A 17,762-nucleotide genomic window follows, 5' to 3' on the forward strand; every position below is an offset into this window, starting at 1 on the left:
TTGACATAGATTTTTTTTTAAATGAGGTATATGATCAGATGATTGGATTTGACTGGCAGCTATTGAGCTGACATCTCTGAGGTGCTGCCACTGACCTTACACCTTCAGCGTGCTTCACTGGAACAGCCCGACGTGTTCGGAGTGCAACGTCAATCAGTCAATAACAGCAATAACTAAACTTTATGACTTGAGTAATTATTGATTTTATTCAGCGTCCAAAGAACGTGAAGGTTCTGATCTTCCCTTTAGCACCTCTGCCTGCGGCCCGCTGTATAAATAGACAAATTAAGCAGTGCTGCTGTTGTTACACGTTTACCAGCTTACATTGTAATTTATTTAAGAGCTCTTAATTGGACTAGTTACTCATTTGGCCCTCGTCGGTACCACAGCAGAAAGGAGCTCTATCAGTGCACGCTGGGGCATGCTGGAATATGGAGCTACAGAGACACACTGTACACAGCCAGCTGTTTGATGTCTGCAGCATGCGAGCGTATGCTGCGCCATGCAGCATAAATAAACACACAATCCCCTGGTGAGAAGACAGATCGACACACAGGAGACCTTATTTCAGGCTAATGAACTATTAATGCTGATTTAAAATTCAAACACTTTTGTAGGCTCTTCTCTGCAGTTATTCCTGGCTCTATGTGTGTGTGTGTGCGCGCATGAGTTTGAGGCAGGAATAAAGGCAAGAACAGACTAATTTGGAAGAAACCGTGCACCGTATTCTCAACAGCTCCACTACACACACACACACACTTCTCCCCAAACAGCTGGACTTAGATCTCAGAAGACCAAACGTGTTGCTAAGATCCGTATTAAATGAGGCCATACAAAATGTATGTCAGTAGGTTCAGCCTGGCTTAGCGCTCCCTACAATAACTGCTAATGGAATAACTGTAAGATGTATAAATGATCCCTGCTTTAATGCATAATAATGCTGGACCCCATCGCCTGCCCATTCAGCCCAATAGATTATGGAAATGGCTGTAATGACTGTTGGAACAATGAGCCGAATTAAATGATCATTTCAGGGCCATGTCAGCTTTGGAACATCTGACAGTGTGCTTTTCATCCTATTCACTGAAGACCTGAAACACCAACGGCCTGCGTTTCATTATAACCAGCAGAAAAAAATGAACAATGAAACCTATAGTCCGCACTTTATTAACACACTCCGTTATTAGGGAAACAATATCCAAGTCAAAGGTGGACAAGGATAAAAGTATGAAATTTTTTTACGCTGCTTTTAATTACGTTTCCCGTTTTAGAATGGTTCTTCGCTATATGTCTACTTCACAAATGAGAGCAAAGACAAAAACGATGTTTAAATGTTTTATTTTTAGCTCAGCAGTGAACCCTTGTGGCAGCTTATTAAAGCAATAGTTCCAATCTTATTCAGTGGGGTTTCGTGTGAAGGTTATGAACGATGAATAGTTTACCACATGTAGGTAGTTCTTTGAACGGTCTCAGCTCATCAAGTTGGTCTAAAACTAAACTCTGTTTCTCTAAACTAACAGCTCGTTAGAGCAATGCCAAGACCAAAGTGAGTTGCTTGAAACAACTCGAATCTCAAAAGTTTCAAAGAGGTTCTTGCTGCTATTTTAAAAACCTTTAAACCGCTCCAACATTACAGTTGTTTACAAACGTTCCTATGGTTACTCATCAGGGCAAATAGCCGCAGGAACATCTACCTGTAGCAATCCAGCAGAAATATATTTCTGCCAGAATATTATTGTAATACATGGTCCTGCTTGGATGTCTGTTAGCTTATCATAAAAGGTCAGATTGAAACTATTTCTCCAAAATGAGGTCATTTAAAAAGCCATCTACAACAGGTAAGATAATACTTAATAACCTTTACACAAAACCCTACTTTAAAAAGACCTGAAGTGTCACTTTAAGCCAAGTAAAAATAAAAGAAGAATATTCAGATCTCAAGATCTTTCATGAAAGTTACATAGTGTTTACTTAGAAAATAAGAATTGCAAAAAAAAAGCTGACAAAAGTTATAAAACAATGTCATAATAAAGAGGTTTTACAATTGCAAGCACAGCTAGTATTAGTTTTTTTGGGTCATTACATCATTTAACTTGAAACATCTTAAAGCAAATGAACCGGTGCAATTTCGCCAAGATCTGCAACAGAGAGCAGCACTGAAGCACTTCATTTGTGCAGCGTAACTTGTTTTACATAGTGATGATGTAAAGTTCTAAGGAGAGATGTCTGTTCAGTTTAAATATGCAAATCAAATCAGTTTTCATATTAAACGAAAATTGATCCAAGTGTTACTTTGAGCTCGGATCCCATCAGCGCTAATAATATAAAGTCTTTAGTTTGCAGAATAACTCTTTATGTTAGCGTCAGTGACTCTGACAGGTTATTGAGAGTAATATACAGTAAACCTTCTTCATAGGTGGAGGCCTGCACGAGACAACTGGTGCAACAGCAGCCTCTAGTGGTTACCAGATAACTACAATGTGGTTTTAAATGGAGTGCAAAATGCATTATTTCTAAACATTATCAGTGTTATCAGAATTTATAAAGTGATAATGATCAGATGTTAAATAGTTGTTATGATTGTTATAAAGCACATAAACATATAATTAAACAAATGCTAAATGACAAAGCAACAAAAACAATCCTCCAGGATGCACTGGCCAATAACAAATCAATTTTCTTTTTTGTTCTTGTGATTATTTTATTTTTTTTTTTTGGTGAGCTGAAGTTTTATGTGATTAACACCTCACATTCACAGATAAACAAATACAGGATTCCTGAAAATCTCAAAAAAGATCATCAGTTTCATTTGTTCAAAATAGTTGCTTGGTCATTCAGAGTTTCAGCCTCATCTTATCACACAGAAGTAACAGATTTGATCAGTAATAAAATATTAGTGATCAGGCAAAAAAAATAAATCAAATTCTGGGTTGTTTTTTTTTTAAATGAGAAGAAAGTTTTAAAACAATAAAAGAAATGCCGATAAATTTGTTATGTTTTACAAATTGCACTGTATTATTTCCCACATGATTATACAAAGATATATCCAGTTATTGCTGTAACGTTCAGAAATATCCAGTTTTCCTTTCTTCGCCTTCACTTCAGCTGTGGAGAAGCAAAGAATTTGCCCTGCTGGTGAGAGGCGGATGTTGCTTTGCTTTTGCTCCCGAATCTATGGGTGAGAGGTCAAAGGTTGGAGAGGGCAGACATTGTTTAGGGTTTCAGGGGAACGATTGAAAACAAAAATTATTACAACCAGAAATCTGCTCTAAAAGGTGAATAATTTTACTTAAGTTCAAATATTTTGTATGTATACAAGTCCTGAAAGAACAACAGTAATAGTCATGTTTCTATTATGAATTTGAATCCTTTTTCTTCTCATATAAAAAATCTAAACTGCCAACATTTTTTAATTATACATTAGTATTTGCTGTATATAAAGTTTATTGTCTCTGAGTTTCAACAATAAAGCATAATAGTATTTAAATTGTACTAAAATGTCATCAAAATGCATTGTTTTAATTACCCTTGGTTAAAAACATAATATAGAATACAAGATTTACATCAAAACTTAAAAAGTGTTTCCAAAAGGCCATCCTCAACATAGCATCAATTTTATCTTCACAATAGTTCCTGTTTGAGCAACTCTAAGTGCAAAGTGAAAAAAAAATTAAGTCCTGTCAAGACAAAAACAAAAAGAAACGGGATAAAAAAATCCATGTGATCTAATAATAAAAGACTTTATTCTCAAATTATTTTCAAAAAAGGCTTGACAGAGTTTTAAACCGATAAGAGGCAGGGATGAGGATTAAGAGACTTTGTGTGACTGGTGTGTTTGAAGGTTTGAGCTTACATGGTGGTACTGGACAAGGTGTGCATCATCCGCTGAGACAACGAGCTGGACGAAGGGGTTTTGGCCATCTGTTGTTCTGGAGTCATCACAGGCCCCAGTATGCTCACTACAAATTAAAGACCAACAGAGTTCAAAGTGTTGGGTGTAAATGCTCAAAAATGGTGAGATAAACCCAACGCCCATCTTCGACCTAAGGCCAAACTAATTGCATAGATAAAATTGGTGTTACTCCCTTTGGGAGTGCGTGAATTTGTAGCTTGTTTTCTAATGTGATACAGAATAAGAAGGTGAACAACACTTGTGTCACTATATAAACTGCTATGTGATAGTTAGTTAATTAGCGCAAAGAATTACCACAAGAAAAGAAGCTGATACGTACAAATAAACTTCCCGTCTGATTTCTTTCTCACAGCATCTATGCTTGGTTTGTATACAATATATCTGATGCTGGAAAAATCATGTTTATATTTTATCAGTTTTGCTATTATATATTTTAAAAGAAAATGCATAGTTTGCAACCTGCACTTGACAGTTTATTGAAGCTCTTTGTCAGAATATCACACTATGTACTTTACAGACCCCTTTATGTAATGTTACTATACACATAGCAGTGATTTACCTTTGGTGTTTGGGATGCCGGTGTGAAAATCAGTTTCCATCCCTGCATTATCTGGATAAGCAAACAGACTCCAGTAGCTTTCTGGGATACCGAGCAAGCGCTGTACAATCTATGAAAACAGTAAAAAAAAAACCTTTGGTTGTTGCCAGAAATCTTTTGAAGAACACAAAATATTCAAACCACAAATAGCCACATGCATCCTCTCAGCCGTGTGCTACTTTATGGGCTGTGAGGTTTATGAACTAGGTACTAGTGTTTCGAATACAAAGTCAAAGTAACCATTTCCCATTCTCATTCCCTTTACCCTCGGTTGTCTACTGGTGTCATTCAGGATGGTCATGGGGTCTGGGTCAGGAACTGCATGGCCCACCAGGGTAGGACCAAACACCCTGGCCAAGTTGTGTATATCCATCTTGTTATTTGCACTTTGAGACACTCTGGAGGAGGAAGGAAAAAAAAAAGAGCTGAAAATAACCCACAGTCACATAACTTTGAAAACTGTCTGCAGGAAGTTACAACATGTTTAAATGCAGTTTTAAATAAAATTAAAGTTAAAAAGTAAAAAATACTTCTGCAGGTGGATCATCAGGCAGGCCAGCGTGTCTCGGTTGGGTGGAGGAAGTTCACTGACAGCCTGATATAACATGGCAAGACAGTTGTCGTCGTCTTGGATTTCTACAAAAAATACATACATATGATATTAATAAACTGTTCTCTCTATTCCATGAAGGTGATTCAGTGTAAATCCATCTCATGAACAGTGTCATATGACCTCCACAGCTACAGCAAATAATTCTTCAGGTCTTCAAAGTCTCACCAGCGGCTTCCATGAAGGTTTTATTCAGGTGGAAGGTGAGCAACGGCTCTGGGAGGTTTCTGAGGAAGTCTTTAAGGACACCTGTGATCACATTGATGTCTTCCACTTTGTTAAGGGGAGGCAGAGTCTTTCCTCGAATGAGCTTCTCCTTCAGCTCTTTAACCATACGCTCCTGGCCAGAGACTCTGTATAAACCAACCTGCAGCAAAATACAAATGTGGGAAATACATTTAAAAAGCATTTGTTATGATCTGAAACTGGGATACACTTTCAGCACAAAATGGAACGACTACAACCAGGGAAAGAAATAGTTTCACCATGAAGTTAGAAGTAAATAAAGACATTATTAAAGCACGTCTCACCTCATGAAGGCCTCTGCGTTCGATCTCTTTAATGCAGTAAATAACCAAAGCTGGGATCATTGGGGAGGTGGTTGGAGCAAAGTCAGCCAGGGTGACCTACACCAAAATATTATCATTTGACACAATATTAAGCTGAAAATAGCTTTAACAGCTATCTAAATGAAACATAAGTGAAGTAATGAAGTGATTGTACCTCTGTGCCCCTGGAGAGAGTACCGAGAGCTGAGGGATTACAAGGCAGGGGACACTGCTCATGACATTCAGGGTGCGTCACGATCCTGCAGTCCTGGCAGCGGAGATACAGCTTGCCAAACTTCGTTCTTCTTCCACATGTTCCACAGAACTCAGACTTAATAACCTTGGTGAACCAAAGACAAGGTGTATTTAAGGTAATAAGCTGATTGTGCTCTCAAGAAGTAGAATTATGGTTTCAGAACTGATTTATACCGTTTTGGGGATGAAGTGGTGCTTCTTTCCTCCTTTAGCTCGGGGAGTTTGAAGTTGGGCTGGAACATCTGGGACTTGTGTGCTGGGAGCATCACTAACCGTCTCAGACTGGTCAGTAGTAGTTGTGTCCCCCAACACTGGAGACATCGTTTGTTGGTTAAAAGATGAAGGAAACGCAATAGGCAAAATTATTTTACCCATACATTTAGATTTGTTACATCAAACAACATCTAAGGTCCCATAAAGAATATAAACAATTCTCACCACTCCTCTTTCTGCTACGTGTCCAATACGGCACAGTTTCAATGGTGGAGACAGCCTCAACAACACCACCAGTCGCAGGCAAAGTGATGGTTGTTTTCGTCACGATAGACTCATTAATCTGAATCACATGAAAGAAAAACATGCATGTGAAGCCACAGTAGCTGCTTTACAAAGAGTCAAATGTTATGGAGCACAGTCAACTCCAGGGGGCAGTATTACCCTATCTGCTGTACGCCCAGTGGAGCAGGACTTCTTCACTGCCTGTGGAGGAATGTCTGAGACTTTTCTTGAAGAACGCTGTGGTTGAAATTATTATTTTTCAAAAAGAAAGAAAAAAGACAAATTAAAACCAGTTGATCAAAGCAACAACTGCCATTAGGCCTCTTCAGAGACAAAATATCTAAATTATGAGATCAGCAGTGTTAAAAAAAGAGGCGAGTAAAGAAATGACTAACTCGTTTCTGTCGTTTGCAGAGTCTCACATTCTTCATCACAGAGGAATCGCACTGCTAAAGGGGAGGCAGCGACACACAACATTACAGGACAGTGTATTATTTCTGTCTCCTAAATTAATTTGATGTGACTGAAACATTAACAAAAGGAGTATGTTTACCAAGGAGTCGTCTGTTTGATCATAGCTGATATCTGACAGCAAAGACCCAGACTCTTCGATTCTAGTTAATCTGTAAAACAAATTCAAGTCATTTATAAAACAGTGTCCACTGCGTGTTGGACAGTGACATGTTTTGGAAGATTATTCAAGTTTTCACATATTACAATTGATCCATGTTGTTCTATTCAGGTGAAAGTTTGTTTTGCCACCATCAGGACAAGAAAAAATGTTGCCACAAAGGAGAAGAAACCAGTACTATCATCCTGGTAAATCACCACAAATAAATGTAACTGTTTTGTATGTGTTAGTTGTATTCATTGTTTTATGCTTATGTACTACTGCTAGTAGTAAATTTAACTCTTCCACTAAGATTTACTGAACCTTACACAAACTCTCTCTTGTCATGTATAAAATACCAACTAAACTTGTACAGTTGGCCATGAAATCCCAGTTTGTCCTTTCAGTACATTGAGAAAATAATCACAGTTTAGTTAGAGTAAAGTCACAAAGTTATTTTAGAAGTAGGTTACGTGAGGCTGACCTTCGGCTGGAGCTGCGATTGGATCTAGCAGCTTGTGCTGCCTGGGAGTGGGCGCTGAGAAAAGCCAAGGCTGACCGCTGTTCCTCACTTAAGTGGACACTGTTACCATTATTCTCAGAAATCAGCAGCTCCCTGATCAGCTGTAGCTGCCGCTCCTTTTATACCCAAAAGGTGACAGAAACAGGTCCACGCAGACAAATGTAGATGGATTATTTAGTGGTGACAAACATTTAAACAAAATTGAGACACACGTTACTAATGTTAGTATTCATCATCTAAAAACTAAAGTGTAACTTTGTTTGGTTTTTGACTTGGAAACTATATTTAAAATTATCGTGGCACCAACCAGCTTCTCGTAGACCGCCTCTGCCTTCTGCCGCCGACGGATCTCTACGTCCACCTGGTTTCGAGCGTGTTTTAGTCTAACCTCCAGGGCTCCCCTTTCTGTTTCTGCTTTAGTTAGCATTTCTTTACAAGAAACCAGCTCTTCCCCTGACATCAGCCACTTCTTACGGCATTCCTCAAAGTTCACTGCCATCTGGAGGAAATCTATAAAACAAGATAAAAGAAGAAGAGATTTTTGTATGGGTGGGGCAAAGCTAAACAAATATTTTTTGTTAAATAAACTGAGTAACTAAAATGTGCTAATACATGAAGTCAATACTTTTTCAGCTTCTACTGTATTATTACACTGTCTGTTTCTGCAACCTGAGTGTAATCTAGGATCTATCACTGTTAATTTAGCAAATGACTCACTGTTTCTATTATGTTCAGTGTGATTTCATACTTGTACCCATAGTCTGTAAATATATGCCCATGCTTGCACTACATTTACATTACAAAATACACACAACATATTACTTTTCTATTGAATAATTTAAAGTGTTCTGCTACTGCAAACAATCCTATCACAAATAAGTAAACACTACTTGGGTCAGTGAAAGGTGGTAGAGGTGGCAGATACCACAGTGTGGAAATAACTTACGTGGTTCAATGCTGTCATTCAGACCGTCCACCTGAGCTCTGAGACTCTGAAACTGGTTGTACAGGTTCACCACAGACAACTCCATTACTGTTTCACTGCAGCTCTGTTATATCAACACACACAATTAGATTAGCAGGGATAAATGAGTTTGTGAGGTAGCCTTTATGTGACATCCAAAATTGTTGCTGGCGATTAAAGCAGACCTGAATCGATCTTTGAAAGAGAAGCAGTGCATGCATTAATAAATACGGATTAATAGCTACAATACAGCGTTAGAACGAGCTAAAACTGTTCTGCCTGTCTATTCCAACCTAAATGCAAGCTATTTGACAGCAAAGAGAGAAAGAAAACTAGATTTAACGGTATGCTAAGCTAGCGACGTGCTAACAGTTTGTGCTGATCGAACGCAGCAGGTGACATGTCGGACAGTCGGTCAAAAATTTAAAAAAAATAATTCAGTTTAAAGAAAAGTTACCTGTGCGATACAGATTCCGTGATAGCCAACTGTACATGTAATGTAACAGCGTCCGGTGTACTGAGCAGAGATTAAGTAGTTTATTCGCCCAGCAGCTACAGAGCCACACCTGACGATGTTTTCAGATTCCTTCACACAGTTCAAAATCAGCGCCGGTTTTCTTCCTCGTCAGCTAAAAGCGGAAGTGAAGGCGCTCTGTCGCCCCCAGACGACAAAACCTGTAACTGCAGGTGGTTTGTTGTTGGTCTGTAAAGGATTTTTATTAGAGGTTTACTGTTTTATAGCCTTCAGCCCGGGATAATGTGCGGTAAGTCCAATCGTTTTCAATTAAATACACATTAAACATTGCTTTATATTCTTACAAATGGCCTCAGAAATAAAAAAATTAAAATTGACCCGAAGTTACAAGAGCTTCTCCACCTTTCTCTATCTCTCTCTTTTTTGAGGGCTTCAGGAGGGTTAAACTAAATATATATATATATATATATATATATATATATATATATATATATATATATATATATATATATAAAACAAAGGTACATTTTTATAAACTGATACTCTATCAACAAGTTGTTGGACCTTTAAAAGGTAATATCTTGATTCCATGCATACATTTTAATTTTTTTCTGATGACTTAGTTTCATGATTTCAATCTTAACTTTTCATTATTAGTCAACTGATCTGCAGCAGCCATTTCAGAGTGTATAATTTCTCTATACATTGCAACACTAGTTCATAATAATTATGCACAACCTCAATAATAACAATAAAACACAATAATAAACATCATTGCACCTCTCTTCAAGCTGTACAAATGTTTAATAGCATTCTAGTTTGGCTAGAGTTACGATGCAAATTACACCACATTAGTAACATCGATATCTCTAATGTGTTTTTTAAGGTCATTTTATTCCAGGTTAGTCAAGTGTGTAGGAATGTCTGCAGACCTGTAGACTGGAAATTATGCATAAAAACTATAGAAACAGTTTGTAATTGTGTGTTGTTGCCTCCGTCTTGCCCATGGGATGAACACAGATGCATCATTCATCAGCCACTGCTGGCATATCTGGGTGCAGCACTACTTTTCCTATACAGCGTTTAATGAGGATAACACACGCATCCACCGAATCAGCTGCAAAATTTACATACATGTATGCATCCAGTTTGTAATTTAAACAACTCACCAACACAACAGACTTTTAGTTGTTTTGTGTGTGTGCCTGTTTGATCCTTTTTCTTGTAATGTGTATGTTATTTGATTTAGCATTACGCTCCACCCCAAGTACTGCATGCATGTCCACAGAGAACCGTGAGTCCATTTTAGCTGAACTGAAATAATAGGATCTGTCAGTCAATAAAACCTTTCTGTTTTCATCAATAATTCATGTCTACAGGTACATTTCCTCCAGTCATGGATCATTTAACTCTTAACACTCTCTTTTACCACAGACACTGTCTGTTTTTTTTTTCAGCTAAGTGGACTGTTTGTGCTGTCTGTAAATGTAATCCCAGACTTGACCAAGAAGAAAGGAAAGTAATTTAAATTGTAGAGATACTGTTGTCATTTAGCATAGGCACATGTTTTTAACTTTTAGACCTTCATATATGATGTATGATAATAAAAAGTTCATGAACTGGTAGCAGATTATTCAGACAGGCAACATAAATCAACATATGATTCAGACATTCAGTCTCTTTTAAAGGGTTTGTAAGGTGAATTTTGGAGGCCAGAGTTTCATTTATTATGTAAAATGAGCATAGAGACAAAACAATTTCTACATTTTAAATAAAATCATTTTAGTGTCTCAGTAGTGTAAAGTGTATCAGGATCCTCCAGTGCCTTGGTTCTCAGACTGCGGTACAAGTATCATTAGTGATACTCAGGATCCTTAGTAGTACTCTTAAGAAACTTATGAAACTCTCATAAGCTGAACTGTAAAAAGCAGAGATAACCAAAAAGAAGAGAGGTTCAAGCAAATTAGTTTAGCAAATTGGTTTCAAAGCGAAGCTACTTAAAACAAAACTATTATGAAAAATATTTCTAGGACTCCTGTAGGAAGTGAAGTGGAGGATGGTTAACTGATGGGCTAGGGGCTACTTCAGCAGTCCCAGTCTCCACAGGACCTGATTGCAAAAAAAGGTGCAAATCAACCATGGGACTTTGATTCAAGTCATCTCACGAAGAAAATAAGAAAAGAAATGTAAGTTGTGCTGTTCTCAGCATTGACTGCCTAGAACCATCAGATCTTAGATCACAGTCTTCAGTCAGAGTTAGGTGTGTTTTTAATATCTCGAAGGGCGGTTCCCACTGAATCAGTTTAATAACAAAATCAGTTGGGAGTAGGAAGTCAAAGATGAAGAATCTCTTTTGTTTTGCCCAGGAGTTAAAATGTGAAAATGATTATGTTTATTCAGTGATCAAAGCATCTTGTTGTAAGAATTTTGAGACACATCCTCAGTAGTAGACCTCAAGTTCATAAAGTGTTTTGATCATTACCACTAGACACCCTCGTCTAAAGAAGGTCCAGATGTATCCTTTAGTCATTTGGGTTTGTTGAAGGGTTAAGGTTAGAATAGAAAAGCAGCTTTGGTTTTAAAGTTATGGTTTAGTGTTTAAGTAGATCAGTCAGTTTGTTTCCTAATGTCAGACAGTACGAGCTTTAAAGCTTTCAGTTCATGTCGAAATGGTAGCACTTGAAGAGCTTCGTGTTTTCGGCGGTAGTAGTTGTTGTGAAAAGTTTGAGAACCACTGCTCTAATGCAATGAAGTTTGGGAGGAAGCACCTGCAGATTGTGCTGACTCCAGGGTCTGGCCTTCTCAGTGGAACCATTGGGGGGTAATGGATCCATAAACGCCCTCTGGGGTAACACTTGGCAGATACACAGTGCAGCTACTGAGGAGTACACACTGAAGCAGAACACACCCTCCTCACATCCTGTGCTTATCTGTGCACACAAGGCAAAGTGAAGTCATGAAGATTTGAGAAAACAATTCATCTTACTGATGCAGTTTTTTCCATACTCATGCACCATGTCTGCACACTGCAGTGTGTTGAACTTTTTGTATTATTTCTTCACTGAAAGTTGTATTTAAAGGAATGTGGGGCAAATTGCCGTTGTTGTTTTATGTTCATACTTCTGCCCCTTCTTATCTATTGTTGAGTCAACCACCGTAAGAAAACTGAATTATGTAAAGTTTATAAGGGAAATATTTGACGTTGATCATCTTTTTCTGATTCCTTCTATTGTACAAGCATATAAACCTTGTTTCACCAATATGCATTTTGGCTTCAAAAGTGAACTTTGCAACTTAACAGGATGCTTGTGCAACATGGAGTGTTGCCCGTTAAGTAAATGGATACCAGATGACTCCAGTGGAGCTGAGTGAATCTGCTGGAATGTTGAGAAGCTTCAGGCAGTTGAGTACTATCAAAAGATAATGTGCATATAGCATAGGTGCATTTCAATCTTCCCATCAATTGAATTAAAAGTGGAATCTCCCACTCAGAGAGTGTTTACTGGAAGAGGCTTCCTCTTTTCTTCACATCCAAAGCGTCTCCATCAACAACAATCTTTCAACTCGACACTTGGTAAACACTCTGCATCACAAGTAAAACACATTTGCAAGTGGATTAGGCAGATTCTACTTCCCCACTTAAAAGAAACAACAAGAGAACTCTATAAAAAATAATATTTTATTGATTCCAGCTTCTTGAACAGTGTGTTTTACTTAAAGGAAGTACAAGAACATTCCAGCTTAAAGAAAATAATGTTCCCCCCAGTACACACAATCCATTACTGTATATTACTTAAATTTTTACCTACTAATCAAACTTTTATCTGACATAAAAGTGAAATTAGCCCTGTATTGTTCTTAACCCTCCTGTGGCCTTTGGGTCAGACTAACACAGTTACAAAGGCTTCTCTAGCTCTTGCTCGTTTGAGGGCTTCAGGAGGGAACAGCAGGAACAAGTCAGGCAGTGCTCAGTGCTGAAGCTGAATCACAATGCATACAGTATATAACAGTGTGTTTATCAGAGAGATGAGGAAAAAATAAGAATAGGAGAAGACATTGACACTTTTGAACTGGCTCAGTATCACTACTTTCAACATATGCTGTCAGAAAATGTTTAGACACTTTCTTTCTTTTGCTCAAACCTGAAATATTAGGAACATAAATCTTTAAATAAATGACAGAAAGTGAGGAAGAAAGAGCATGAAAAATAATTTACACAGTTGTGGTTTAAATTTCTCTGCTTTTCTAGTGTAATAATTGTTGACAAATCATGCTGAGAAATGGAAGGAAGTACCAAGTGTAAACTGATCACCAGTCCAGCTTTAAAGAGTTACAGTCTCTGGTGCATTAGTCCTCGTGCAAGTTCCAGGATAAAACCCATAAACAATTCAATTTTGGGGGGGAAAAGTGACCAAAGAGAAAAGAAAAAAACTAATTTTTTTTTCTGTGGGTGTTCATGACCTTATGGTGCAAATAGGAACAACAACAATGAGGATGATTGTCACTGCAGTGGCGATGAGTGCAAGCAGTTTGCAGATCTTGAGTCGACGACGGTTCGCCTCTTTTCTCCTTAGGAGGGCGTCGTAACCCGGGGTGTAAATGTCATCCATCCAGAACTCTGTGTTGTTGGGGTTCAGAGACTCCTGACCCTGAGGAACAGAATTTGATTCATTAAGGAGATGTGCTACAAATGCATTTTAAATAATAAAAAAGATTTCATTTCTGCAATAATGTGAACACTCCTAAATTTATTTCCTTTTTTACATTACAAATTGCTTTCCTGTCGAATCAGTTTTAAAGTTAAGTAAAAAAAGCATATATTGTTTTTAAATTAACAACCTAACAAAGTTACTTCATAATTTATAGATGAAATTTATTCTCTTCATATTGAGACTATACAGCAACAAACCTTTAAGCAGTTTTCACCACTTTAGCCCCTCAAGAGTCAACATTTCTTACCTGTAAGTCTAAAGGGGAGATTCGTGCCTCCCTGTCGTCTACGGTCCATATGGGTCTCCCCCTTCTCTCAGCCAGTCTGGGGTCAAGGACTTTCCCGGGGCCAAGACCCCCCGTCAGACTGCTGTCTTTGTGACGAAACAGTGAAGAGTTTAACACTTGCTCCATCACGCTGGTTGACTTCTGCGAGAGCAGGTTAGTGGTGCTGTCTGACTGATCTGCCTAGAATATAAATGGACCAAACAGATTTGATATAAACTGCATGAATAACATTGCTCACATTGCTTTTAATAAAACAATATGATAAAACTGTTAAATGAAATACTACCATGCAGATTAATTTAAGAAAATATATATATAATCGTCTTTCTCTGTAGATTTGAAGCAATACCCAAACTAAGTGGCCCAATGAGCCTGTCACACATTCAAATAATCAAATCTGTTTACTCTGCAGAATACAGGTGAAGAAATAGGTGTGACTGTGGCTAGACCTTAATATTATACAGATTATGCCATTTATACCATTGTCTTCAAAATTATTCATTGTTCTGTGATTCAGTTGATAAGTAACTCACCTCTCATTGACCAGTTACATGTTATTATTATTATATGGAGTAAAATTATAACATGTATGAGGATGTAGTATGTAAAAGTTTTCTACCTGTCCGATTTTCCTTTGCGACGCTCTCCCATCCTTATTTTTTGAAAATGCCACAGTCCAGTCTCTTGCAGAGTTGGAGGTATTTATCTGTTTGGTATCAGACAGAATTTTTTCTTCAAGCTGTGTTTTCGAGGCCCGGCGAGACAATGCATCCTTCTTCCCTTCTTTTGGTCCTTTAGAGTCTGCCTGAGCTTTGCTGCTTTCTGTTTGATCCCCAGGGGTGTTCCACCGGCTCCAGTCCAGACTGCTTGTGCTAGTCCCTGGAAACAGATGTCCAGTTGCAGACAGAGGCTGAGGTTCTGAGGACTCAGAGGGAGTTACAGGGTGGCTCATAAAAGAGGAGACGCCACTGAGAGGCTCAAGCCATCTGCCACCAGTGCCCTGTTCACCGCCAACAATAGGCTGCTGGATCTTTTCATCCAGTCGCTGCAAAGCAGAGAGTACCTGAGAAATCTCAGCCTTCACGTCATTCAGTGACTCCAGTTGTCTTTCTATCTGACTCATACGAAGCAACAGCTTACATACACTGGCTTTTAGCCCATCATCACTGCTTTCCAAGGAATGGAAGAGTCTTTGGAGTTGACCTAGGCGACCACGTCGAGCCTCAGGGGTGTCCTGGCTAGTGTTGCCATCGCTGGGGTGCAGGACTCCTGTGGATCCACACATGCTTATGTCATCTAAGAAACGAAAAATTGCACTGATGTCATCCTCACAAAATTCAGGGTCATCTAATGAGGTCATGAAAGAGAGGCGATCAGCGTGAACCAGACTACGAAGTCTCCGGGGGTCTGGAGGGTCAGTTTGTGTTCCTTGAGCCTTCATTCTTTCACCTTCGTTTGTAAGTCCACTATCTGCACTCTCGCTAACTGAGGACGTGCCCAAATTGCTGATAGCAGGAGTAGATCGCCTGGGAAGTTGTCCTGTTTGTGATTCCATTCCCATATCAATGCTGCCCGCACCTATCCGGTCCTCTAGACTGTGACTCTTATTACTCCAGAGGGGTCTTTTTGTCCTGGGTGGTCGAAGGTGCCAGTGGGATTGATCCGTGACTGAGCCTGGTCCAAAATAAGTTGAGTCTTGCAGATCATCAATGCTCTCGTGTTTAGCTTTAGCCCGCTGCTCTGGTGAGAAGTGAACTGCTGTAGGCGATGGATAAGGATTTGGGATTACTTCAAAGCTGTGATTGTCAAAGCCTGTTTGCCCTGTTTTGGGACTGGGGGACTCACTACTGACAGTCACTTGTGGTATTAGAGGTGGCTGGTTATGGAAGTCCTTCTTAAAGACGTTTCTCTTCTGGTCAACTGATGATCCTGGTTCAGGTTCAAACACTTCCATTGTAGCAGAATCCCCACTAGACTCACTGTCTGTCTCCAAAGGCAGATAGATGTTTTTCATAACCTCATCGAGGTTTGGACTGCTGGAGTATGAGTGTGTGGTGTGAGGCAAGTCAAAAGACACAGCCCTCGTCCTGATGGGAGGGGAGGGCACAAATGAGATGGGATCTGGGGGAAGACTCGCTCGCTTGCGGGTTGAGTAATTTGATTTTGGAAACAGCAAGTGCTGGTCAATAGACCTTCCACTGGAGTCAGAGTGGGCACGTGCTCGCTCTCGACCAGAAATGTTCAGGGGGTGGATACCAGGCAGAAAGGGGCCTGGGGACTGGTCGACGGGCAGGACCGTCTGGGTTCTCATTGGCCGACTGTCATCAGAGACCCCGCCTGTCATCTGAATGAGATTGAAGATAGTTACTATGTCTGCAGCGACCCCTATAGGTGAAAGCCCCTGGCCTCTGGTGGAGACTCGGTCCCTGAATAAAGTGGCGGGGAAACAGGGGTCCCTGCTGGCAGCTGCAAACAGCAAACTCCTGAGCTCAATGAGATGGTCTAGGTCGAAGCGGGTGCTGACCATACGACAGAGGTCCTGGAACGTTAACCACTGACGCATATTGGCCAGTTCCTCCAGGATGCCCAGAAGGACTTCAGGGTATTCCTGCTGCAGGTTAGCCATTGCTGCTCACCTGTGAAAAAGATAAATAATAATAATAATTAGCAGGGCAAAGATGAAACATTTATATTAGACCAACAAACAACAAGACAACTCTAAGTGCTTGAAATATAAATTGCCTTATTACAGTACTGTAGATAAATTTGAAAGACTTCATCTAATAACAGCCTATTAAACAAAAGATTTATTTTGTATATAAACAATGTCAGTCTTCATTAAAATATATATTTCATGAGTATTTTACATATAAACATCTTTACTGCATCATAAACATCAAATGGATAATATTGCTAAGGATATAATCAATATGTTTTTAAGTCTGATTTTCTTCTGGTGCAGGTTGGCATTGACTCGGACTTGTTACCGTTTCCTAAGAACTGCTGGAAAATGTACAAGAAGTTCTCTTTCTGAGATAGAGTGAAATAGTCCTCTGTTCAGGACTCTGACCTTATTTTGTGGTCCTAAAATAACCGGTCATCTGATCCAATGACGCTGTCACACTGCACACGTCTTTTCTTGCTCAGGACACCTTTAAGCAATTTATCTACCTGCTATTTTACTTCACAAGTGTGTCGGAAATAATAAGTTTGTTTGGCAACTTTAAATATTGCATGATGAGGGTGATTATATAGCTGTCCATTACTCTACATAAAAAGGCATTTTAAGACCTGTTTTTATGACAATAACATTGATAAGACTCTTTTGCAACTGCACTTTACATTAACACTTTGAAATAATACATGTTTCCCATGTCTTCTCTTACTTACCTGAATCTAATGACAAGGAATTAAAGCCACACCTGTATCCATTCAGAAAATCCACATTTATGACATAAACAAGTCCATATTCCAGAAAAAGACTTCAGGTTGGCTCATCTTCTCATACTCCTTTCAGGCTTCTGTGTTTTACAGAAGCGACTAGCCCAGAACCCAGGCAGGAGAGGAAAAAATTAGAAATCAGGTCATCTTCCCACAAGTCACCGCAGGCCCCTGAGGGACCTCAAAATACATCCAAACGGTTTCCCTTCATCACAGATCAGCTGCAACGACACTCGCAAAGTCGATAGTAAGACCACATTTCTGATAGTAAACACACACACAGACACTGTTGGCAGGTCACCCTGACATGTGTGTGTATGTGTGTCTGA

At 39.1% G+C, this 17,762-nt stretch overlaps 2 protein-coding genes across 2 annotated transcripts; both read right to left on the reverse strand.

The window, feature by feature from the left end:
• Nucleotides 1–1,322: 1,322 nt before the first annotated feature.
• LOC108239830 (rac GTPase-activating protein 1-like) lies at nucleotides 1,323–9,144 on the reverse strand. Its single transcript, XM_017422785.3, has 17 exons — nucleotides 8,977–9,144; nucleotides 8,502–8,604; nucleotides 7,863–8,065; nucleotides 7,517–7,671; nucleotides 6,976–7,045; nucleotides 6,818–6,871; nucleotides 6,582–6,659; nucleotides 6,363–6,480; nucleotides 6,099–6,235; nucleotides 5,845–6,009; nucleotides 5,652–5,747; nucleotides 5,290–5,488; nucleotides 5,042–5,147; nucleotides 4,777–4,909; nucleotides 4,473–4,581; nucleotides 3,854–3,959; nucleotides 1,323–3,172 (listed from the first exon to the last, which is right to left on the reverse strand). Exons 2-17 carry the CDS (start codon nucleotides 8,584–8,586, stop codon nucleotides 3,097–3,099), a joined length of 1,890 nt encoding a protein of 629 aa, XP_017278274.1. The 5' UTR covers nucleotides 8,587–8,604; nucleotides 8,977–9,144; the 3' UTR covers nucleotides 1,323–3,096.
• A 3,511-nt stretch (nucleotides 9,145–12,655) lies between these two features.
• On the reverse strand, nucleotides 12,656–16,749 carry LOC108239831 (major intrinsically disordered Notch2-binding receptor 1-like). Its single transcript, XM_017422786.3, has 3 exons — nucleotides 14,612–16,749; nucleotides 13,954–14,172; nucleotides 12,656–13,643 (listed from the first exon to the last, which is right to left on the reverse strand). Exons 1-3 carry the CDS (start codon nucleotides 16,616–16,618, stop codon nucleotides 13,449–13,451), a joined length of 2,421 nt encoding a protein of 806 aa, XP_017278275.1. The 5' UTR covers nucleotides 16,619–16,749; the 3' UTR covers nucleotides 12,656–13,448.
• Nucleotides 16,750–17,762: the final 1,013 nt, after the last annotated feature.

This window comes from Kryptolebias marmoratus, linkage group LG4 (assembly GCF_001649575.2).
Source record: "Kryptolebias marmoratus isolate JLee-2015 linkage group LG4, ASM164957v2, whole genome shotgun sequence".
NCBI lineage: Eukaryota > Metazoa > Chordata > Actinopteri > Cyprinodontiformes > Rivulidae > Kryptolebias > Kryptolebias marmoratus.